Genomic DNA, 17,594 nt, shown 5'->3' with positions numbered 1-17,594 from the left:
AGTTTTGGGAGTTTGATGACATCAGAAGATACTAAGCTGCAGTACCAGCCTTTACATAATTCAAGCTTCTGCCGTCTGATCGTGTCCAAAGTTGACACCAGCTGCTAACGAGCTGCTTGATGAAAGCACAAAATAAGCCAATTAAAGAGATCTGAGAAGATGCAGCAAACAAGTGTTTACAGGGCGTCACTTTTCACGAGCTTCAGACACTGGTGTTGTATACGCTTTTCAGCTTGAGTAACAGCTTTCCCTTTCAAACTGATTCATTAAGTGCTAAAAAAAACCTTAAAATGTGTTTTTGGTGTTTTGTTGACATGTTGTAGCAAATTAAGAGTAAAACTGCCTTTAGAAGTATTCCTTGATTCAAATTGTTGTGAATAAGGAGCACATGCAAAAAGATTCTAGCTGTGACATCCTAAACACAATGGACCACAAATCTTCCCGCTCCAATGGCTCCAATGCGATAAATCCAATTGTAGACGACAAGATCCATGTACGTTTTCCTTGTGTGAGCTGGTATCTGGCTCATAACTGTAGCTCAATATTAGTCGCCATTTTTGTTGCACCAGTAATGTCAGGTTGTAAGAGGCTGCAAGGTAGCAGGAGATAGTGTAAACAAAGGGATGATGGGAGATAAGGGCAGGCTTACTCCATGCCAACAGGTGAATTTCTCCTAAACTGTCGTTCTTCAGAAACTATGTCCTAGAAAACAACACAAGTTTATTATTTGACTGGACCCTAATAGGCTAACCAAACACGAAATCAACTTTTTTTGGGTTTTTGATCTCTATAAATGAGGTTTTAAAAGTTCTGTTGATCATTGGCCAATTTTAACAAATTAAAAAAAAAAGTTTAATTCTTGAAAATATAGTCAAAAACGTCTGCGAGCTGCCCCTGCAGGCTAAATTGAGGTATTACATCTGAATTTCGTGATTGTTCAAACCACGTTAGCCTCACGTCATGATCTACAGCTCCAATAATGATAACAGTCCTGTTCCACAGCCCCACCCCTCTGACTGGATTTTCAATTTTTGACTGTGGGTGGACTTCCCTGTTTGGTTACCCTGTAAGTTTAAAACTGATGATTAAAATTTGAGAATCTTTGGAACATTTGGGAGATTGTTAGATCGAGGTGCGTGAGCAGAAAGACATCGGAAACTGTATCTTATGGTCTTCAAATGGCAGCTCACCTTCATGCTGGGACAGCTGTAATAACAGCGCAATTACTTTGCACATAACGCCAACAGCAAATCCTTCCTCTAGCTCTCTTGAAAACATAATAGTGTTCCACACGAGGGAGGAGAGCTGGACTCATCTGTTTCTGGCTGTAACAGCACACTGCTTTGGCCCGGTATGAACACAAACGCATGTCAGATGAACCGAAAGCGGAAAGACGGAATTATTTTTCCAACGCCTTGTGCAGCATTGAGAAAACAATTAGTCATGCACTCTGAAAGTTCTTGATGTGATTGTAGGTGAAGCGGGGAGGAACCTGGACGTGTCTGATGGTTGAGGTGGATGAGAGATGTGCACGGGAAACAGCCGGGAGAGAAAATCAGTCAGCGTAATGGCATTATCCAGGGACAGGAGAATCCGATTATTTCACGTTAGGCTCGGGATACGATGCCATATGAAATATGACATTTGTTGGAATTGAATCAGGAGACATGTCCATGTTTGTTTCTATCCAATAATGTGAAAAACGATGTCAATACGGCACACTTTTGTCTTCCACAGGTTCCTTTTGTGGTGTTGCACAGACGGGGGCTAAAAACGACTCGTCCACCTGTTTAAACAGAAAATCTTGGGGGAGATAATTACAAAAATGATTTGTAGCTATCAAAATTCCCAGACATGAAAAGCAGCTGTGGAGGAGAGTCCAACTTCTAAAGTTCAAGACAAGGCTAAGGTGCAATATTTTCTGATTTAGAGCCCTTTCAGATATCCCAGGAAGGTCTTCTGAACGGCAATCATAAACATCCGTCATTACCGCTCGCTGTCCCGGCTCCTTCGGATCTTTTAATGGCACCGCGCAGGGAACAGCTGAGATGTATACAAACAGGCATATGGAAGACATTTAGACTGCTAAAGAGGGGGGACAGAGGGAGAAGAAAGTGAGAGAAGGGCAATGAAACACCACTTCCTGACAAAGGCCCTGTTGGGTAATGATTCTTTCAGGCCAATTCCGCCAATTTATTATAAGCAAGCCCAGTCCATTTGCGGTTAGCTGGGCGCATGGCTTCAGGCGGAGGATCCATCTGAGAGCAACCAGTGTGGTCTGCTCTCTACTGGTCTCTAAGTTTAAAAAAAGCATGTCTATGACAGTCTGTTGGTCATTTTGACGTCATTTTCTGACATAGGCTTAAAGTTGAAACTACTAATTTACACTGGTCCATCTGAGGTGCGTCTCTCTTGAGCTCCGTCTCACGAGCATCAATTACTCTACATCGTCTCTGTTGTGTTTTTGGTCTGTACTTCCTCTCTCCTGACTCCTGAAGAAGTGTTTTTAAAAAAAAAAAAATTAAAATTGACGTTAACGTACTAATATATTACTCCTGCCTAAAGCTTGAGTAGCCTTATGGAGAGACGCACGTCATCAGAAGCAGATATAACTCTTGTGCTATCCTAGACACGTTGCTGTGGGGTCGTCTGGACCCCACAAGTCAGCATGCAGAACTTTTTTTTTCTCGATGATTTTTGATTTTTCACTGGTGTCCGTGGCAGACATGAAATCCTGTCCACCTTTGTCATGAAACTATCAAACTGGTACACTAAATTTCCTGGTCATAAACTGAGATGAGCATGTAGAGTGAGAAGGCTCATACAAAGTTTTTAACTATGGGTATGCTGCTAGCTACAGGTCATAGACAACCCTTAAGCAACATGCAAGGGTAAAGTAAGGTTGAAGAAGGTGAAACATTGGCATTTCATATGGATCTTTCACTTTTTTGAAAAGAGAAATCCCTCTTCCTTACCGAGAGGGAGGGCATAAGGGCAGGGATAACCAGCTTAGCAATCAGCTATTGCTTATATTTTATGACTGACTTTCTGCTTTTGAACAATTACTGGAATGAAGCCCAATGAGAGAAATGTTTTGTGATATTGGACTATATAAATAAAATTGAATTGAATTAAGGGTAGTTGTGACTAATGCTTTACTCACGCATTGAGTTCACAATAAGGGCACCCTACGACAGCGTCAAATGTACATCATAAGTGCATACAACTTACAATAGCCCTACGAATACTTCACGATACTCACCACAACAATTGTACGTTCCATTTTTAATGAGAAAATTGCAGAAAACTGCAAGATACAACTAGACTTAGTGTCTGAATTTCTTTTCAATTATATAACAAAATATGTTCTGTAACGTTGTTTCCATTTAAAGTGATGCTAAATAGAGTCGAGCTCTGGATTTCATGATACGTTGTGAATTAAGATAAGCCACACCTATCTACGACCTTTCACAGGCCTAGAAAATCCAAAAACCCAGAATCGGGGGGTCAACCTTGGGACTAAACCTTATACTATAAATAAAAGTACTAGTTTCTGAATGTGCATGGATACCTTTATGCATGCAAACACATACTAATTAAAACAAATATGTAATTTGGTGGCCATGGCAACATCGCACAGATAAACTCACAACCAAAATAGTTATTCTGACTGACAGTCTGATGATAGAAAGACCTTTGTAACTGCAAGACTAATAAACAGTGTCATACCCAGCATGCAACAGTACAATTACTCTTCTGTAATGCTTCCTACTGTACATTATATGGCTCTATGAAGGCGACTGATTGTGGCAGACTTTTTAATTAGCATTGCATGGTTCCCATTTCATCTGAAGTGATCTTTGCAGGAATAGTACAACTAAGTAAAAGCTTAAAGCGCAGAGGATGAAAAAAAAAAAAAAAACCCTACTGTAATGCCAGGGCTGCATTCTTCTAAAGATTTCCACAAAGTCATACTCAGCAGCCTCACACAACACTCCATGTATTTGTCTGAGTGCTTACAACCAAAAGGGTCACCCTCTTTTTACAACACAGAGCTACGTTGTCTTAAAATCCAACCTTTAGCCACTGGGAAGTCAAGTGACTGGCTAAAAAATGGCTTATTCTGCATGTGATCACAGAGGAAAGAAAGCCCTGTGCAATCCCGGAACATGAAAGCGTCGTATTCATGGCAACGAATGTTTGTTCAAACATTAAAAAAACACACACACACACATATGCAGACACACAGATCTTGGTAGCAGCAGAGAAGTGATGGTAAAAGTCAAAAGAATTCGTATAAATAGAGGCTTTTACGGGCTGCTGTTGGTGCGTTTGATCCAGCGTGGTGCAAGACTCCTCGGTGCAGTTGTGCTCATGGGTGCTCCACATAAACAGCACAAATCGATTTTATTGCCAGGGAGAAACAGAGGGAGAGGGATAGAAAAAAAAAAAGCTTTATGATGAACATCTGGAAATCCCCTCGCAGAGAGCGGTAGGGAGGGGAAGCTAAGAAAACACGCTGGCTCCACTCATGTGTGTTGGCTTCAGCTGTGATATTGGTGATTTCTCGATTTAAAGTTTAGGAAGTGCAATGAACTGCTGTGACACACCTTAGCTGAGACTGACAGAAACATCTAAGATGGATAAAACTACATGTTTCAGCTTCAAATATGAACTATTCAGCTCATTAGGTTTCTGTTTTTGACAATAAATGGCAGGAATGTCACATTGTTGGTACAAATGCCTTAGAAAATCTTTGTAAATGAGTTCAGAGCCAATCCAGTAGAAACGTTTCTAAAGTGTTTCAGCATCTGGAAAAACTTTTCATCTGCTTTCTCAAAGTTTTAGTCACAACTGGTCTTATGAATAAATACGTGTTGTCTCTAGCCAGAAAATAGACAAAATAGGCCAAATATGAAGGTCGTAGACCTCTCGCCGAAAGTGTTCATCCACATTTGTTTCTACAGGCATGCTTTCGGCGATGGGTTGTAGCAAGCATTTAAACATCATGTTAGGGTGAAGTAGTGAGATGTAGACCCGTTGTACGAATTTTTTATTTTTGTCAACCCAAAATCCTGCTTGGAGTCTGTTGCATGTTTTCCAACATACGCTGGTCTGACATGTTCTAATTGGCTGGACACACCTGAACCACGTAATCAGTCAGGAGTAGGCCTTGGATATCTGGAAAGAATGCGGACACCGTGGGCCTTGAGGCCAGGAACTGCCTATCCCTGGACTAGAGCGTGGTGTAAGGACAGTATATGGCCATCATTATCGTTTGTGTGTGGTATCATTAAATATATTCCTTGAGATGGCTGCACCAGCCTCAAGAGAACTGCAAGACACACCTGAGATCACCTTAAGGTGCAAACATACCTCTCTACGACCAACCTCGAACCTGTAGCATCCATATGAGTCAACCTCTCGTACACGTGAATGACCTATTTGTGATCAAATCTTAGTCAAAATATCTTGACTATCTTTTGTTAGTACGGAAATTTGAAAAATTAAGTTGACGGAGGCCAGAGTAGCTATTTCTGCCCTGAGACTGGAAAGCCATGAGCTGAAATCCACTAGAGTCATACCAAAGACTGTTAAAAATGGATCAAAGGATTCCTTGATTGACACTCACCCTTAAAGAGCTAGATTTGGAGGATAAACCACCAAATGGTTCCAGAGTGCGACTGTGTCTGCAGCTCACCACTCCCCCAGTGGATGAGCCATTTGTGGAGAACATGATTCATTCAACAATGTGGAGAACAAATTTCACACACTCAGGTGTATGACAACTAATGTACTCTAGTATACTTTTAATTATATATGTTCACTGAAGGCATCACAATGTAATCTCAATTCCTAAGGTACCTTGTGGATAAAATCTAGTTCCCCAGAGTTTAATACAAAACATTTCCAACTCTGCTTTCAAGTGTCTTGCCCATTGTTGTCTAGATTTATTTAACCTTTAGATTTAAAAAAAACAAAAGCTCATTGATGAAACTTATTGTGGAGGACGTTGGTTGCCCGTGACACAGTGTCAAGTTGCTGGTGAAAGAGAAAAAGTCAACGTGGGCAAAAGATTGGAACTGATAGCCATAAACTGTTTTCCTTGATTTATTTATTTATTTATCAATCAAAAGTGGTCTTATATGCGGTTTGCCTCTCAATCCTTATATTGTGGTCAATTTTGATCCAAACACAATATACGGGTTGGCCTGTGTCTAAAAAACTGAACTCCTGGGGTGGTGCTTAATCTGGAAATATGAAGCTACTTGTATAAAAAAGCCATAAAGTCCATATTTTCATAATAACACAAAAAAATAATACATTGTTTCCAGGTATTCCAGCAGCCAATTCATTCAATTGATGAGTGGTGACGAGTTGTCCTGAACTATTCTTGTCACTGCGAAGGAAAAATGATGACACACTTGTTGTTGATGAGCCGTTCCATTGGAAATCCTCGGCCACGAGACCAACATAAGAAGAGAGATGATCCAAGATATGGACTGGAACGCTCAAAGCCTTGTCTGTATCTAATTACCAGTGAGACAGCAATGGCATGCCCAACAATGTCAGTGGTCACAAGCAATTAAGAGCTCAGAGGTTAAAAGAGAAAGGTGCCTTAGTGCAGAACAAACATTTAACATCTCTGAGATTAAGCCAACAGTGATAGACGTCTGCTTTGTGGTTTTTCTACCAACAGTTGAACAAACACTGAAAGCAAATCCAAACTAAAGGCCGACTTTGTCTGTCTGAGAACACAGGGGAAATTTATCCCCCCCCTTTTTTTTTTTTACTGGTTTGCCCAAATTCATCCCGACAGCAGGGAAACTGAAACAGCAGGAGATGTTTGCCACACCGAGCCAATTTAACTGACAAACTGACACTGATAGCTTTTGGGAAAATTGGATGCCAGACATTAACATTTTTTAGGTCTGACATTCTGACCTGCCATTAAGAAAATGGTTCTTTCTTGGAGCAACAGTTATCCAACTTTTTTTATTCTTCACAAAAGACTCGGAAACATCTGGGTAGAACCAAAAAAATAAAAAAAGACAAACAACGTGCCGACATATTGACTGGGGAGAAATCTATCTGGCTCTCTCATGTGTGATCATTTTTAATATAAAAACATGCATTAAACAAATGTCATCTGCTGAGTTACACTGCTCTAACACACCAGCAGAGTTAAGTAAATATTAGGTCTACATGTTAAGATCTTCTGTGAGATCACTGGGGATCTGAAATAAATTGCTTCTTTATTGGAGCTCTGGTTGTGGGTGAACTTTTCCTGCGCGGCATAAAGGGGCCGTGAAATGGAGACAAAACGAATTAACAAAAGAAATTAACTTGATTGAAAATTTCCAATTATAAAGAATAAATCCCATTGTTGTTAGAGATCAATCACGGAAGAGAGGATCGGATTAAAGAAACGAGTCCCAATTTTTAATTTAGAAATTTCCAATTTTAAAGCTTTTTAATCAACTGCAGTGACAATTAAACTGAACTCCCTCTTTAGTGTCTTTCCCCTCAGCCATAGAACATTACCATAAAATAATGTGGGCTTCCCTAATGCCTTCTTTGAAAACATTTCTGAACATAAGACTAGCAAAACTCACGTAATACACACTTGTTAGATAAGAAAGGTACTTTGCAGTAAATGATTGGTTCCAGCTCTTAGTTGGAGTTGGATAAAACAGGGTTTTTTGATCTCATGCAGCTGTAGCAGAAGAAGACAGCATCAGAAAATGAAAGCATATCATGAACCCAGCAAAGGCTGATGCTGTGCTTTGATTCCCACCGGATTATTGGAATGATAACTATTTTCTCAAAGCGGTTTGTTATTGCCGTTAGTCCCAGGGTGCAATGATTTACGACACTACAGGTACACGTTTCTAAACATCCTCACCAAGGAATATTTGCAAGAGTATGTTCACATTCTGACATTAGTGTGTGAACATAAGTCGAAATTAATAACACGTACTGTCATATTTTTATGGCTAGTACTGTTTTTTTGTACTGACTTAATCCCATAAAGTCTTGAGCAGCCAGTAAACAGATTTTTTCCATGTTGCAAAATGAGTCAAAACAAGCTCAACAACAACAAAAAAAACCCAATATGCTAAAGATTTTTTTCGACGTGATTATGTAGAACCAAGGGCAGAGCTACAAGGGCGAGTAAAGAGCTTTGCCCCAACCGTACCCCTCCAATTTTTGAGTCAATTTTAATCTAATTATTGAAAAAGATAAAAACTCAACAAAACAATCTTGTCCAACCATATTTTTTCTTTCATAAAATTGTTCCCAGTAATATTTTAATTATTACTATGAAGTCTTTCGCTATATCAAGAAGCCTTTAAGACACATTTTAGGCCCAGCAGCAGTAGTTAGTGCTGGGCAGATCAATCCAAAATATCGATAGTATCGATCTCAAGTTGGTATTGTTTTTTGATTGATATCGGCACGCAGATATTGATATTTTCACTATTGTTTGAAACTTTTCTTTTAAAGGGTAACCAAACAGGGCAGTTGAAGCCCAAATTTTAAAAAAGGGGGCGGGGCTAGAGGAGCAAGACTGAGCGGCAGAGGTGTGGCTTGGATCTATGATTGCAGTTTTAACAGTGGAAGGCGAAGTTCTTGCAATATTTACAGCTTAGTTTTAGGAGATAGTAAAAATGTAAATACACCACATCTATCATTTTTTAAGCTTAATTTTTGAGCCAGGTTTTGTGAAAATTGGTTAATTAAACGAGGGAGCTAGCCCAATTTTTGTGGTTGATGCCTGTGTGTTTTGCATTGAAACAGCTGTGTTCTGTTGGCGTGACTCAATGCATAGCAATGGTGCATGTTTGTGCATGTCTCTGTCTATAGCAGTGAATAGGCAAGGGCCAATACACCTGGCTACGAGCCATGCAAAAGCTAACAATCGATCGTTACAGAATCAAAGATGGGCGGGGTTTTTATACTGGAGCTGCAGAGCACGATGACGTGAAACTTCTGGGACTTAGACCAGTTGACCAACCACAAAATTCAACTGCAATACATCGTGTCAACCAGGACACAGACAGTTTCAGACTATATTTTCACGAATTAAAAAAGTTTATTTCAATTTGTCAATTATTTGGCAACTACCTACAGAAAGCACTTTTAAAGGCCTATTTATAAAGGTCAAGAGCCAAAAAAAGGTTGATTTAGTGTTTGGTTACCCTGTAAAGGCTAAGAGGTAACAAATTATATTTCTTCAAATTTTTTTTTTGTTAATCAATAAACATTTTGATTTATTTTAATATCAAAGTTACTAGTTTATGTTGGTTTGTATAGTCTTTTGCAATCACTTCTTCTCTTTTTATTTAATTTTAAGATTTTTTTATTTTAATAAACTATTTCACTTTTAATTAAAATATTTTTTAAATGTATTTATTTTTCTAATACTAATCTTATGTTTATCAAGTAATTAAAAAAGGGAAACTTACAAAAAAGCATTGAGGGCAATTAAAAACAATTAAGATTTTGAGGTACATGCCACACCCACCCTGTCGCTGAAAGCTATGTTTGTGCACTAACACCCAAGCTTATTGCCCCAAGCTAATATTATCGTCGCAAAAAAAAAATGACAAGCAATACTGGTTTAATCCAGTTGTACAGTTTTGAGCCCTTGTTGTTTGCTTGGACAAGACACTTCACCCTCCCTGCCTCCAGCGTGGCTCCACTGGTGTGTGTGAATTTCCTAACACTAACTTCCATGGCAGGACACTCACCCAGGGTTGGTTAAAGCTGTACGAGCGCTTATGGCCGTCTAGGTCCTCCTCCTGCTTGGCCTGCTGAAACTCATGTCTCAACCTTTGTATCCGGTCGTGGTTGCTGGGAGTCATCTGAGTGCTGGAAAAAAGGACAAACAGTACAAAAGATGATGAGTTCAATCAATATTTTGGATGTGATTTTTCAGTTTTTCCCTCATTGGTAAGAACTGGATCAAGAGAATACCAGCATGTGGTCACAGTTGCTGTTTTAAATGTGCTTGACAGAAGGGATCACCCTCTAAACGGTTTGGAGGCTCCCTTGATCCAACAACCATGATTGCTGCTTGCATGTGTGACTGACATCTCTGCACATTTCTTTTTTTTTTTCGCTCCCTCCTCTTAGGCAGCGTGCCCAAACATCCCGGAGAAGTAAATGTGTCCCTTGTGCGTCCATTGTGAGAGATGCATGTCTCTTTTTGGAGAGCCAAAGAATGGCGGCCCTTTGTGGTGCGCAGTCATTAAACGCGGCGGAAAACCCTCATTTACATCTTCTTCATTAAAGCGCTTTGAGGGCTCTGTCAATAGGAATCAATAGTTCTCCCTCAACTTAATCAGGCTCCCCTTTTATCACAAGCCACAGAGGCTGCACATGACAAAACGCATAATTATGATGAGAGAACAGGGTTGATAATACGCCCACATTTATGCATGCCACCAGGATGAAAGTGACCAAAGGTTAAGAATTTGCACCGGATGGGGATGGAAGCTCAGGGATGGATAGGGTGAGAGAAGGACAAGGAGATAAAAGCAGGAAAGGGAAGGTTCGTGGGGAAGAAGCGGAGTGAAAAAGGGAAAGGTTAATCAAGAGCATGTGCAAAGAGCCAAAGAAACAAAGTCAGCCAGGACAAAGTAACTGTAATAGCCAGGAAGATTGAGAGCAGAGAGGCACAGGTGCATGAAATGAGGAACAAGGGAAGACGGCGCCGTTTTGAAAATGGACTCTTCATACGGGAACCTGTCAGCGTTCCGCGGCAACGTCCACAGGTGGCAACACTAGCCAGGGAAGCGATTGCATGTTTGGGCCCGGAGGATTCCGAGCACAATTACGGTGATAATTGCAGACGAGGCTGAGCACATTCCTCTGATGATAATGGGCACTGGGACACGCTGCCAATCAAGCTTCATTAAAAGCACAATAAATAGCTGCTCAAAAAAAGGATGCATGGAACTCGAATCATGTTCTCGATTAGCACTCCAAGGGTGGGGGGGCACGGTTACCGTGTTATCCGTACTGGCTGATCAAAATCAATTGTATTAGTTATACTCCATTTGATCACCATAGCGTTATACATGTGGGAGCACAGGGGCCGTGCATTAGGCCCTTTTGGATGTGGGCTATTAAGTGGCTCACTAGGGTGTGAGCTAGCCTCAGCTTTTATGGCGTGGGCTGACGGCGAGACCTCTTTTATTGTTGTTCATTGCAAAATCAATGATCCGTCTCTATTTATCTGAGGCTTGTTAAAATTGAAAATGCAATGTCAGAGACCCGTAATTACTCAATTGTAGTTACAAGCCACACAAATGTCTTGCACATTCAATTTCTTTTATCACACCACTTTGTCTTACTTTCACAAGAAAAGCAGTTCAGAGTTGACAACAAAGTTTTGGGAAAGAAATTATTACAGAACTCAAAGTAAATGCTTTAGATTCAAAAAATGTGTGCAATGAAAGAGAAATATACATACAAGCTACTACTATTATGCTGTGTCTAAAAAAATGTAGCAAGCCATACACACTAAAAACTATTGTAAAAAAATGACTCAAGTTTGTTGTTTTTGTCAGAAACAGGCAGAAAACTGGATCCAAGTGTAGCAGGTTTATTTGGCACAGACAGGGCAACAGGCTTGATGCACAGCTAAAAGGCAACAAAGCTAAAACAGGGTCAGGAAGGCAGGGGTCAGGCACGAGCATGAGAGCATCAGAGAAAAACCAGAGTGGTCAGGGTCCAGGCGAGGGTCAGGGCAGGCGGCAAACGAAGCAGGGTCAGATGAAACAGAAGATCAGGTCAGGTTAAGAACGCTCAGTAATGCAGGCAGAGTGGGACAAACAAGACTTCGCACTGAGCAGAGTGTTTTAAGAGTGTTATATAGTAACCATTGAAAAATAATACATATCTTTAACTTTAAAGGTAGAATAACAAACATGGATAAAATATTTCTTTGTCATTTTTTTGCCAACTACTCTACAATAGGGGTGTGTATTGGCGATGCAATATGTGTTGCGATGCGTGCATCACAACACAATACATATCACAATATATCCCACAACTGCACCAGAACATTTTTTAAGAATATGACTTGGAAAACTACTACTTAAACACTAATGAGTCTTTCCATGCAATAAAATTGTAAAATTCACCTTATATAATGATCACAATGCTAAGCACTCCAACTGTATTTCATATTGGCTAAAAGTTGCTTTTGCCCAAACAAATGTATGGTGCTTCAAAAATAAGGGGGAATAAAAACCCCAATTATTTCCAGAAACATTTCAGTGTGATGAAGCACCATGGCAGGATGAATATTGTCTAGTCAACATTTTAAACCAATACAAGAATCTCCTAATGAAATTTTGCGATACATCACCAAATCGATTTTTCCCTACTCTACAGTTCAAAACTTGCACTAAAAAAGTGTAACAAAGTTCTGTAATTTCGTAAATTTAAGATTATTAGTTTATGCCAAATTACATTTTTGAGATGAGTTAACCCATAAATAGCTTAAATGAATGGTCAAGCATGGTAGTAGAAGTATTATAATTTGGGCATGGTGTTAATATTAGGATTGTTTGAAATCATTAAAAAAGCTCTAATTTCTTCTATACAACATCCTCTGGAGTTCCCAAGCCGATCTGCTGGATAAAGACTACAAGGAAAAGTATTGATGGTTTGCAATAATTAAATCAGTCAATGTCCAGCTCTAAGACTGTGGTGGGAACTGAGGAGAGCCCTATATGAACAAAGAGTCAATGAGACAAAAAAGAGTGGGGCAAATTCCTCTCCAGTGATTTAAGACGGTGTCAAAGTCATAAATCTACAAGAAGCAGCTTTAGATCCATAAATCTTTCTCTAGGAAAAACAACCAAAATTAAAATACATAAACTGGACAATAGTGTCAACTGTCTCCATTACCCACCAAAGGAAGAAAAGAAATGGTCCGTATATTAATCTATAAACATGGGTTGGTGGCGTGGCATTAAAAAAGACGAGTTTTCAACCAAATTAAAGAATTATAAAGCATATCATTTCAATATCTTTTTTCAAAGCTCTGCAAATGGAAATTGCATCGCGTGGGGGTCTGGACTGAGGGTGGGATTTATTGGGGGGGTAAATTTTCATGGTAGTTCAAAGGCAGTCTGCATAGTATCAGAATTATCTGTGGGGCTTTCTTCTATAGGTTCTCCATCCGCCCCATAAGAACACTTAGTTGATGGGTTTCTTTGAGATACTTCAAGAGCACGAGAATTTACATACAGCAGGGCAAAAAAGTATTTGGCTGTTACTGATTTGGTTTAAAGTATGAAGTTTTAAAGAAGAAAGTTGCTCTGTAAAATCCAGACAACAAACCTGATTGCAGTCATTTTTATCCGAGTAAATTCATCCTGAGCTGTAAACAAAACCTGCACACTTCTTCCTGTAAACGACAGATCATACCCATTTCAGAATACGTGTGGAGGAATCATTTGTTTGTCCCGGTCAGAGAAAGTAAGGAAAGTGTCATTCCTGTCAAGCTAAAAACATCCGCGCGCACACGCAGAGGCTCTGAGACGCAGAATCTGTCCATCAGCCCGGCTTTGATGGTGGCTGTATGCTAAATTTAAATGTGCCGACACGTGAGAGCAGAGTGGCTAAAAATAGAAAGTAAAGGTAGGATATTAAAACATAAAAAAATGCAGAAACAAAAAAAAGGCTGATAAACAAGTCAAGTTTTCTCTGTGTGGTGTATATGACTGAGGCCTCTTGATGAGGTACAGATATAAAAAAATACGTTGTTTTGCATAGGAAAGGGTATCGGGAAGTCAGAGGTATAAAGGTGTGCCAGAGAAACAATGGGAAAGGGGTTAACTGTCGGAAATGTCTTGTTAATGTGCCATAAGTAGTGTTTGCCTTGGACTAAGTCTTGTTGTGAATTAGCTCCAAGTATGCAAAGTAAATTGAGGTTGGCCGCCTGTACCACAGCTGTGTAAGTTCAATGTAGGCCAATGGAAAATTGTATTTTTCCCAGAATGTAATCAGGGATATTGTGGGGGACCAACATTTTTGTTCTGTTGGTGAAAGGTCAACCCTTGACGATTAAAGTTATATTTTCTTACCAAGTAGGAAAAAAAGTAAAGAAAATGGTTCAGTCTCTTAGTCCTCCTTTTAAAGTCCCACATATTGCAAAAACGTTCCCAGTGGTCTTTAACTATGATTATGGTGTTTTTGGCAAAAAATGGCTAACAAATAGAATGTAGTTTCTGCAAAGTCACAGGAGTTCATTCGAAATTTGACTTTACAGCCACATTCTGGAGGAATTTCACAAAGGTTGTGTCCGAATTCCCCCCAATCACTAAATAGTGCACTATAGTGCATTCGCCATTTTCTAGTGCTGACCAAATCTACTAATTCCAAATTGAGTGCACTTGAAATTTCCCAGAATTCTTTGTGAAAAACTAGTATACATCGATGGTCACTAGATTAGCGGATATAGACCACAATGCATTGCAGTCGGACAATTTCAAACAAAAAAACGTGTTTAAATGTAATATTTGAATAAACCATGAACATTTTCACCATCAGAACACAGTTGAGTCATTAATAAACGCCATGAAATGTTAGTTTTTATTCTATTTTTCCTTTGTGAAATCGAAGATGTCATATCCTGTTTTTAGAAAAACAAAAGAAAAGCAGTGAGCATTGTGTCTGAATTACCTTCAAAATCCAGTGCACTATATATAGTTTTTTAGTAGTTAGGGGTTTGGGGGGGAATTTGGACAAAGCCAAATAAAACTTTTAGACAAACATTTGAACAACACAGCTCCACATTGCCTAATGTTCTAGAAATAATTGAAAAAAATTACCAGTGGACAGCAAAAAAGGACTTCTTTTTATTGCAACAATAGGGCTAATGTTGAGCGTCTGTCTACGTGCGCACACATGTGTGACACCCCCTCAAACCCACCTGTGCTTTTCAAACGGGGGCCTGTTGACAGGGGTCATGAGCACTCTAAAGCTGCAGCTGGGGCTACGCGGATCCCTGTCTGTGTAATAGTCATCCTTTGATCCAGGAGGATTTGGCAGATGTCTTTCCGACCGCAAGGCTTAAGCTCAAGATGCAAACTACGCCATAGTCCACCTATTTTGCTTCTGCTGGTGGATTAAAGTCCCACTGTGTCTCTACATGCCCTCTAAAGCCTGCCACTGGCTAATAAATGAGTAATCCAATCACTCTCCGTATAAGGTGGATCATATGAGCATACGTGCTCGGAGGCCAAACGGAAAGGAAGCGTGGAACCACGGGGTTGCAGAGGGTAAAATTTCAAGAGTCGAGTCATCCCAATATGCTCATTTCCAAGTAAATTGAAAAGGGCTGAACTGTTGGAGATTGAGCGTAACTTTAAAGCAGACATTCTGTTATTTTTATCTGATCGATGTTGATTGAAATTCTATCAGATTATCTGGCTTCTTCCTCTGGCCTCAGTATCTCCGTGCCGCAGACAAGGAGGGAAGACTTCTTAAGTTTGGCCCTATGGCGATCTTGCATCAAGTCAAAGGCTTAGCTCATCTTTATTCCATCACCCTGGAGACTTTCATTTATCTCAAAGACCAAAACGATGGGGCTTTTTTTTGGAGGGGGGGGGGCAGCCTTTGGGACTTACTGGGATGATAGGAAAAGATTACATCTGGATTTCAGTGGGTCATTTATGGAGGACAGAAAATACTTTATGGAATCTTCAGAGAGTTTTCTTTTTGTAAAAAATAGGTGAATTTAAAGCGGATCCTACTGCATATGGCATTTCATTACAGCTCATTCTTAAACTCAGATTAGTTCTTTCTTTTGCCTCCCATGTGTTTTCTCTCTAAAATGCTTCATTGGCCCTTTGTGGTTTTGGGGATAGGTCATGAATTCCCTTCTGTCCTCCCACCCCCCACACCATCCTCTCTCAGTAGCCTGGTAAGTGACAGCTGCAAGCTGGACAAAGGTCTGATAATACCCTGGATTTGTCAGGCTCTGACTTCACTCATGTCCTCCTGTGACTGATGCACCGACTGTGGCGCCCTGCCAGCATGAAGCACCCCACTTCTAGATTGGAGAAGTAGAGCTGTGTGAATGTGTATTCATGGTTTCTTTTTAGACTCCAAATCAGCCCATATGGGGTCCTTGGGGTTCTTAAGAGACCATCATCTGGGACGCATGCTGAGGCCGTGGCGGTGCCGTGACCGGGGAGCTTGGATCTCTGATTAGCAAAGGGAAGGAAATGGCGTCTGTGGAGCAGCTCCCTCCAGCCGGCTGTCCAGCATGGCTGGCCTCTGGTGTACTGTTCATCTTGGTTTTGTTCCCCTAGTGTGAACAATGCAGAAATAGCCCAGCTCTGACTGGAAAAAACCCACAGAGGGCCTTTCACTGGCGGAATAAAGCCCAGAGGAAAATGAGGAATATAGAGTGTTCTTCAACTATCTCTTTGACCCTTTCAAGACCTAATTCAGAATTTCAAAGTGCAGTGATGTGCAGCCTTTTTTCATGTTTGCATTGATATCACAAAATTCATGGTTGAATTATAACACAGGGGGTGAGGTGCAACGACTTCAGTAAACCTCGAAGGAGATATTAAGAAATGGTCTCCAGCATTTAGGGACTGGGACTGCTTTATCAACTTACATTAAACATGAATAATAGTTTTGCAATTTATCTGACCGCTCACCCCTGCCCATGTTCAAGGTGTCCTTGGACAAAACACTGAACCTCACATCACTCCTCCTAGTTCTAGGTTAGAGTCCAGTTTGGCAGCGGAGTGTGTGGTCACTGCGTGAATGAAAGTTACTGTCAAGCTCTTTGGGCCTCCATCAAGGTAGAAAAGAATGATGTGAGTACTGTATTTTCTGCTATTAGGACAAACCGATTTTTAAAATAAATGAATGGTCTATTTTTGAGCTTGTCTGCACCAAACTATAATGCTAACTTCACACCTGGCTTGGAAATGCGCATTCGAGTGATCGCTTTGTACATGTGCCATTCCGCGGGTTTCCGCGTTCCAAACTTTCACATTCACGCTTCTCTTCTTTTACTGCTTCTCCCTACCCATACATTTATCCCTCAAGGTAAAGACATGTGGAAAAAATGTTGTCTTCAAATTGGGAGCTGCCAGTGCAAAAAAAATACACAAAAGCAATACGTACATTTTTTATATATATATATTTACTTCAAAAAGTCATGCAAAAACAAAAATATACTTAAGTGTCACATTGATTAATAAATACCTCTGTGCTTCAGAGCACACCCATTAGAAGAAATGTGTTTCTCCTCCGCGCCACAATCGCAACCAGGATAACCCTACCGCCAGTGGGATATCAGGCCTTAAGTCCCTAAAAAAACAATATCAGACACCACTACAGTTTCAAATGCCCCTCAAATGGAGAAATGTGTGAATAAATGAATGAAGCTTTATTTATATAGCACCTTATAATCTCATAGAGGTACCAAAGTAATTCGCAATATAAGAAAGACAGAACAAAAGACTGTAAAATTAGGCAAATTAAGAACAAAAAGGAAAAAGCATAAAAGTACAAAAAGCAATCAGCAATAAAAGACCTAAAATATA

At 40.1% G+C, this 17,594-nt stretch overlaps 1 protein-coding gene across 2 annotated transcripts in view; it reads right to left on the bottom strand.

Moving 5' to 3' along the window:
• LOC112151407 (partitioning defective 3 homolog) overlaps positions 1 to 17,594 on the bottom strand; it is a 438,282-nt gene that overhangs the window by 13,753 nt on the left and 406,935 nt on the right. For both annotated transcript variants that reach the window (XM_024280344.2, XM_024280343.2), the window contains exon 22: positions 9,756 to 9,876. In XM_024280344.2, the coding sequence (XP_024136112.1) occupies positions 9,756 to 9,876 (121 nt within the window). The remainder of the gene's footprint in view (positions 1 to 9,755; positions 9,877 to 17,594) is intronic.

The sequence above is a fragment of the Oryzias melastigma genome, linkage group LG20 (genome assembly GCF_002922805.2).
Source record: "Oryzias melastigma strain HK-1 linkage group LG20, ASM292280v2, whole genome shotgun sequence".
NCBI lineage: Eukaryota > Metazoa > Chordata > Actinopteri > Beloniformes > Adrianichthyidae > Oryzias > Oryzias melastigma.
This window is presented reverse-complemented; position numbering and strand designations above follow the sequence as displayed.